We start from the raw sequence: 6,986 nt of genomic DNA, 5'->3' as shown, positions 1-6,986 counted from the left end.
AGAATAAGGAGCAGAAGAAGAAGAAGAAGAAAAAGTATTATAGGAATCCACATTCGACGATCGCGAAACCGAATTTTCGCAATTCTCTGGGATAAAATTCTGTTGCGAATTTATACGTCCAGACGCGGATGAGATAAAATATATACAACGCCTAAATGAGCCGCTAAGCGCTAAAAAAAACCTCGTCTACAAGTACGAATTGGCTGTTAGGCAAATCACCAAATTGCTACCACTTAACCAGGTACCTACACTACACTCTTCAGCTCACCTCTCGCTCACTCTCTCTTTCTTCCTCTCTCCCGTACATTGTAATATCGTTCACGTTACAATTCTGCCCACTACAAGCACATGCGTGCTAACTCTATAGTCGCTGGTTATTCTTTCTGTGTCAGTTATACGCAGTCAAAGTTCGTCTAGAAATAATAGTAAGAACAACGGTAACGATAATGTCATCAGTGGTGATAATAACACTGATGATGATGATGATGATGATGATGATGATGATGATGATGATCTTTTTGAAAGGTGTGTGGTTAATGGGCGGTTGAATCTGTGCTGGAAAAGAAAGGGACTGTTCACGACGTTTATACCTAAGTACCGTTGGAATAATTTACTCGTATAAAGAATTGATAGCTTAAGGTGGCGAGAAAACTACCCAAATGAAATTCATTTTATTTCCATGCAAAAACAGTCAGATCCGTCCAATATTTTCTAACAAACTAAAAATAATGTCCAGTGAATTTTTGATCGTATGCAGATTAAGAAACTATGCCTCGTCTTGAATTTCCATATCACTAATATGCTGCCGACTTAATTTTTCGACCAATCGCAGGTTTCATCAAAATTCACCCCGTACTTCAAAGTCCGTAGAGGGTGACCGAGAGAGAACGTTTAGAGTCCTTAGTTGATACAGCATACAACAAAGATGACGCGTCAAAGCCAGGGTCGGCTTGAAATAGGATATTTTCAACGCTGCTACAAATTGACTCCGCACCCTTAGCCCGGTTCGAGGTTAAGTCCGAGATGTGAGAAACGCGCACACGCTGCAAACGCGCGCTTATGCAAAAGAGACGCAACCGGGCGCTGCTCCTTTCAAAGCGGCCCCAAAGTTCGAGCGCAGCGCGTGCGGCCGGCTCGACGCGTGCGAAGCGCCTGCCGGTATGCATCAACACATACATACCTGCGCGCCGTACGGCTTACCAGGAGGATAAAAAGTCGTGCAGGTGTCTATAGCAAGGGGCTCGCTGCGCTGAGACGCGGATCGATATAGTGTAGACAGAGCAGGCAGGGTGTGGAGTGTGGACCGTATAGAACAGCGCCGACTGTGGATTCTAGACATTATAGACGATTGTATAAGACGCTCGGTTCTCTCGGTGCACATGCCGGCGAATTGTTCGGTACTCGTCGAGCACATGGACCCCATGCCTGCATTGTTCCTTTACGGTGCACGCGTACTTTCAGATCGCTTCGTTGCCCCTGCGCTCAGCCCAGCGCGCACTATGCATTATAACGTATGGAGGTATGCAGCAATAAGTTCCATGGTACGTTCGGATACGAAGGTGGCTGTACTGCGCAGTACAGTCAGTCATGAAATTTCTTTTAAAACATCGCACCTCCAACATCGTATCAGAACTATTCTTTTCACTGTTCAATCTGACTGACGAGATCAATGACGGCTCTATTCGATCAGTGATAAAACTATTTAAAAAATACACCTGTAGTTTACACCAACGGTTCAAATAGCGCACACATATATCAACGGTAGGATATTTTAAATAAACTAGAAATTTTCCGTGGTTAAAACGAGTCGGTATGTTTTACATCTTGAGGCACTGAACGTTTAAACTTTATTTATATGCAACTTGTATGCGGCGATGTCTTCTTCAAAGTTTAACGCAGTTTCTCCGCGAAGTTCGGGTAACACAGGTCTTCGCCACATTTCCCAGACGACTGCGAGACTGAGTTTGTCGCGTGATCGAAATTTCACTAAGATTCAACAGCTTTGGCTCTATTGGTGAAAATAAACTGGATGAATATATGTATGCGTTACAGTGAGTAACACTAGCGATAAGCAACTCTCCGCGTGTCCTTGTTTACATATATCAATTATAGATGTGGTTTATTATTATTTGGTGGAAGCATCGGTATGTACATGTTACGAGACTATCCGCAAACGTAATAGTAATTAATTAATACTCGATTTCGATACGTCCGAGCTCGTTTATTGTCTGGGAAGTTTTGCAGTGATGTCTCTCGCAGAAGTCCTGAATCCTGAGACAGGCCTCGACCAACATATCTTTCGGGACTGTGATGACCAGTCGGATGTAGGACGGATAATCGAAGCACTGCAGGTAGCGGGAAGAGCAACACATATGCGGGGGAAAAGAATAAATATTGAATTTTCACCCTCGATCTACTCACCCGCATCCATTCATCAAAATATACATCAAATGCCGTTTAATATATATCCAGAGAAATGATTGAACGATGAAAAACTCACCTGTCCTGGAAGGCAGAATACCGATTCCTCCATAAGCATACACTGCACAAACTCGAGGTCGGATTTGAACTCGGTAAAGCAGGCGAGGTTGATATACACCTGCAAATATCGGTCAGGAATATCAACCAACAAAGATGCAGAATGGGGAATGATTCTAATCGTGATTAGAGCCTCATGGATAGTCAATAGTCGGTTGACTATTCTGCACGGAAAATACTCGAACCTTACCATCATGTACATGGCACCGTCGGGCATGATCGGCTTTAGTCCTGGTATCTTTGATATATGGCTATAGGCGAGCCGCGAGTGTTCCTGAAAGTAACGAAACAAGAGATAACAACGCAAGGAGGTTCAATTTAGTCGATGGTGAACACTTGCCCTGCACACTTGAACGTGAGATAAGCTGCTTTCGTTAGGGCACTTTATTATTTATCAGGCCACTCAGGAGCGAAAATGGTTTTCTTTAGCGAAAAAGGTTAGACAAAAACATGAAAATAGAGAAGGAAGACTTCGATAAAGTATATGCATGTAGGGCTTGTCCTAAGAGGGTTATAGGAGGAGCGCTTAGATTGTAAAGTTTACTGATCGAAAGAGAAAATTATTCTGGCAGATGAAAAGTTTCCGAGTTAAATCGACGTTTTCCTGAATTTTCTATTTTTTTTCTTTTTTTATCTTACCAAAATTTTATGAGACCGTTTTTATTATAATACTTACATACAACGTTTCTATAACATCGTCGTAAAACTTTTGCGGCGTGTTTTGCAGTATTGCTGGCAACGCGCCCTGCACAATTGTATTGCTGCCGATTATTCTTTGACTGAGGCACTGGAGACCTTTGCGAATCTGAAAAAACCGAGACACTGTGGGTGTTGGTAAAAAAATAATTTTTGCATCTTGGATGAATTCTTTTAACTGACAGCCAAGTTGCCTTTTTACCTCTTTATCTAAAATATTCTGTCTGTCGTGAATTATGATCCATCCCATTCTCCATCCTGGTACTAAAAATCTAAAAATTTTGACCAAATTAAGAGACTACAGGCAAATAATCGTTTTGCAGTAAAATTATTCATCAAAGCGAGAACGTTTCGACAAGATCTAGAAGTTAATTTATGTACCTTTTGGTAAGACCGCTGCAAGACAAAATTGGTACGTCGACGGATATAGAAGCCAACGGATGAAAAGATCGTCCTGGGAAAACCTGTAACAAGTAACACGGTTCGTGTGGCAGCTGTGCTCTTCCATATTCTATGCAAAATAACACCTATAGTGCCGAATGAACTTTGGTACTTTGATATTTATGATCGTATCTCCTCTATGTCGCGAAATATAAGGTGAATATATACATGAATTCCATCTCTCTATCGTCGCTGAAAAACATTGGGGTATAAAATGTCTCCGTCGCTGTATTTAATGCTTTAGCAAACAAATTAACAATGAACTTCCCCCCGCGACGACGTTGGGCTTATTTCAACCTCAGAAATTTTGAGAAAATATCAGTGTGGTACGATTCGATTCAGCCAATTTTACGTGCATGAATCGTTGCGGAGTATTTTTCGAATATCGTATAGCGAAACTCACCATGTGCTCATAAATTTCATCGGCTATGATCGGTACGTAGTAGCGAGCTGCTATCTCCAAGAGATCTGCGAGATGACCGCGACTAAAAACAGAACCGCAGGGATTCGAAGGATTATTTATGATAATGGCTGCGGTATTTTCATCTATCTGTGCCTCCAGGTCGTCCAGGTTAACCTCCCAACCATACTCAGGCTGAAACCATGCAATCGGGATTAGGTACTGCAAGTTGTGTTAAATTGCGTATTGAATCGACTGATCCAGCCGAAAATGCCGACAAAAAAGGTGAGACGAAAATTCATTTATCCTTGAAAAAGTGTTCAACTAACCAGGAGATTGTACGATTTTACTTTAATTCCAAGCCCTTCGGCGAGGGTTCGATATATCGAGAATCCTGGTCGTGGTATCAGGATATTTTGGCCTGGTCTAGCTAGTGCCGTGATGCAGAGATCTAAAGCGCAAGAACATCCGCTGCACAAGATCACGTCCTGAAATACGTTATTTTACGAAATTACGTCATGTCGACTGTTTCAAACGATGTTTTTTTTTTTTCATTGAAGTGAAAAAAAAGTATTGCAAACTTTCTCACCTTGGGATCCACTTTAACGAATTCATTGGAACTATACTCAGCGACAGCTTCACGCGCCTTCTGATATCCTGGTAGGACAAGTTAGCAGAGTTGATAAAAAAAACTTTCGAACTATTATGCAATGGCGATGTTTTACCAAAATTGCGTATTTCTGTACTTTAGTTCGTAATTCCCTTGACTGCATTGATTGTGTGTTATTAAAAGCATACATACCAGTGCTTGGAGCGTAGCCGTTGAAGAGTCCGGATTCTATACTTTCCTTGACAGCCTCGATAACTTCGCGGGCAGGTTTCAGATTGCCAAAGGTTGTCGGATCACCTTTTCACAAACAAAAATTCGATACAATTATTAAACCATACAAGTTGGAACTAAACAATGGCTTATAGGTACCTATTTCACACCCGTTACAGTCAACAAATCATTTTCCTTCACGAAGTAGCAATTTCGTTCCCGGATGCGCATTCGATCCATTTCAATATAGTAATAAAAATAAAAATTGTAGGAAGCTCGAATTGCCGCGTGTTCACTACTCACTCCAATACGTCACCATTTTGTCTGCTCAGCTACGGTGATGGAGGCTTGAGTTTATAAATAGTTTTCCAACGTTTAGCGAACACCCAATTTCACGTTGTCACATATCGTTTTTGACACAGACTGCGCGTGATGCCTGGATCGATACTTTAATTTCACGTTTGGACTAGGAAATGTCTTTTCCGTTTCTTCGTAGGCCCAAGAAAGATTTCTAACGGCAGTATTTGTGATTCCGATCGGTTACAAAATAATTAATAAGGATTGGAGAATGCTTCGACTCCGTAATGCGTATTTTAGATCATTGCATATTTCATGAAATGTGAACGCATTACTCTTACAGCTAGAAAGTAATACAAAATCACCCGGATGTTGGAGAAAATCTGACCAACGACTGGTTCCCGATTCAATTTCTCGTCTTCGATTGTTCAAAAGCGCGGAAATCGTAAATTGTTGCCGGAATGCATTACGAGCAATCAGACATTGGAGAATAAAAAACCCAAGCACCAATTGATCAAGTGCCGTAGGAATTGATCGAACACTACGGATGACAGGAAGGAACGAGGAAATTGCGTCTGCCTGAGAATCCGAGGCGATTGTAATACAAGGACGGAAAATATTTCTATCCTGATCGCATTTACTCACCTATAGACAAAGCTATCATCAACTTGTTAGGGTTCGGTTCGGTAACGATGTTTTCAACGATCGATCGAATTGGGTTGTAAGTGTTTTTAGCGATGTGAGATGCCTCGATATTCCAGAAATTACGATTAGGGGTTGTGGACATTGTCACAATAAGTAACAGGTGTTGATTTGATCGAAATTCTCAAGCTGTTCAATAGACGGCAGGTCGCAGGTAAACTAAACCGAAGAATTCCGCTAAGTCAACACATGCCAGGCAGTATTCACGCGGAATGAATAAAACCGGATTGGCGGGACGACTCCACACCTTTTTCCATAATCAATTCAATGGATTAAAACTCTCGTGAGAGTTTTATACAGTAGGAGCTCGATTCAAGTCCAGCTTCAGGGGTGGCCGAGAGGAAGCGATTTCTAAGAATTTCAATCCCTCGTCCGTACGAAATCTCACTTTGGTCACATTTTGAGAATACCGTAACTGTCTTTAATCTCCCGCGACAGTTTTTTTCATATTTTGACAGAGGGCATTTGATCCATTCAAATACTTTACGCCTGCAAGCATGAGAAATTCCTTCAATCAACTACGTACATTTTTTGAAAGGCTCTGGAGACCATGTATCTGGACCCTGGCCTCCCTCTTAACAACTTTGAAACGACGACATGTTAAGATTATTACTCATAACAAGATTGGACTATCGATGTCACGAGACCCAGACCAAACTACCTAGTCCAGGAAATATAGAAACATCAGCGTTATTTTCGGTGTGGGTAGTAAGAATTGTGTACACGAACATTTATCATCCCGCCCTCCGAAATCGCGTGAAACTATGATTGTAACGTTTTTCGCGTATATCATTTTTCCTTTCGATTGTATAGAAAAAAAAGGTCAACACATTTTTTGCGTTTTCGAAAGATCTACAGAACTAGACGTCGCGCGTTGAAAAATATTGATTAGATCAAGAGTTATTGGTTATTGAATTTAAGAAAAAAACAATTAACTTATCGCAAATAGTTCCCGAGAAAAGTGCGAATGAAGACGCAATGTTGAATTGAACGCCCGTATCACGATTTTTTCTACTTCGAGTTAGCCCCCTTTTTAAGTCGTAAAAAAAAGTATGGAATGTTTTTTGTGTAAAATCGAATGGAAAAAAGATA

General features: G+C 41.2%; 1 protein-coding gene across 1 annotated transcript; it reads right to left on the bottom strand.

The window, feature by feature from the left end:
* Positions 1-2,102: 2,102 nt before the first annotated feature.
* On the bottom strand, positions 2,103-6,087 carry Tat (Tyrosine aminotransferase). Its single transcript, XM_046611350.2, has 11 exons — positions 5,838-6,087; positions 4,878-4,982; positions 4,665-4,732; positions 4,405-4,563; positions 4,079-4,270; positions 3,616-3,698; positions 3,437-3,506; positions 3,215-3,343; positions 2,729-2,812; positions 2,501-2,599; positions 2,103-2,345 (listed from the first exon to the last, which is right to left on the bottom strand). The coding sequence occupies exons 1-11, from the start codon at positions 5,977-5,979 to the stop codon at positions 2,190-2,192; spliced, it is 1,287 nt and encodes a 428-aa protein (XP_046467306.1). The 5' UTR covers positions 5,980-6,087; the 3' UTR covers positions 2,103-2,189.
* Between the last annotated feature and the right edge of the window lie 899 nt (positions 6,088-6,986).

The sequence above is a fragment of the Neodiprion pinetum genome, chromosome 2 (genome assembly GCF_021155775.2).
Source record: "Neodiprion pinetum isolate iyNeoPine1 chromosome 2, iyNeoPine1.2, whole genome shotgun sequence".
NCBI classification, from domain to species: Eukaryota; Metazoa; Arthropoda; class Insecta; order Hymenoptera; family Diprionidae; genus Neodiprion; species Neodiprion pinetum.
The sequence above is the reverse complement of the archived record's forward strand: the minus strand, read 5'-3'. Positions and strand labels throughout refer to the sequence as shown.

Coding starts and splice junctions, on each gene's coding strand:
- Tat (XM_046611350.2), bottom strand. CDS start 5,979: ATGTCCACAACCCCTAATCGTAATTTCTGGAATATCGAGGCATCTCAC. Junction 4,271..4,404: donor TAAAATCGTACAATCTCCTG/GTTAGTTGAACA, acceptor GCATGGTTTCAG/CCTGAGTATGGTTGGGAGGT. Junction 3,507..3,615: donor TGCAGCGGTCTTACCAAAAG/GTACATAAATTA, acceptor CAAAATTTTTAG/ATTTTTAGTACCAGGATGGA.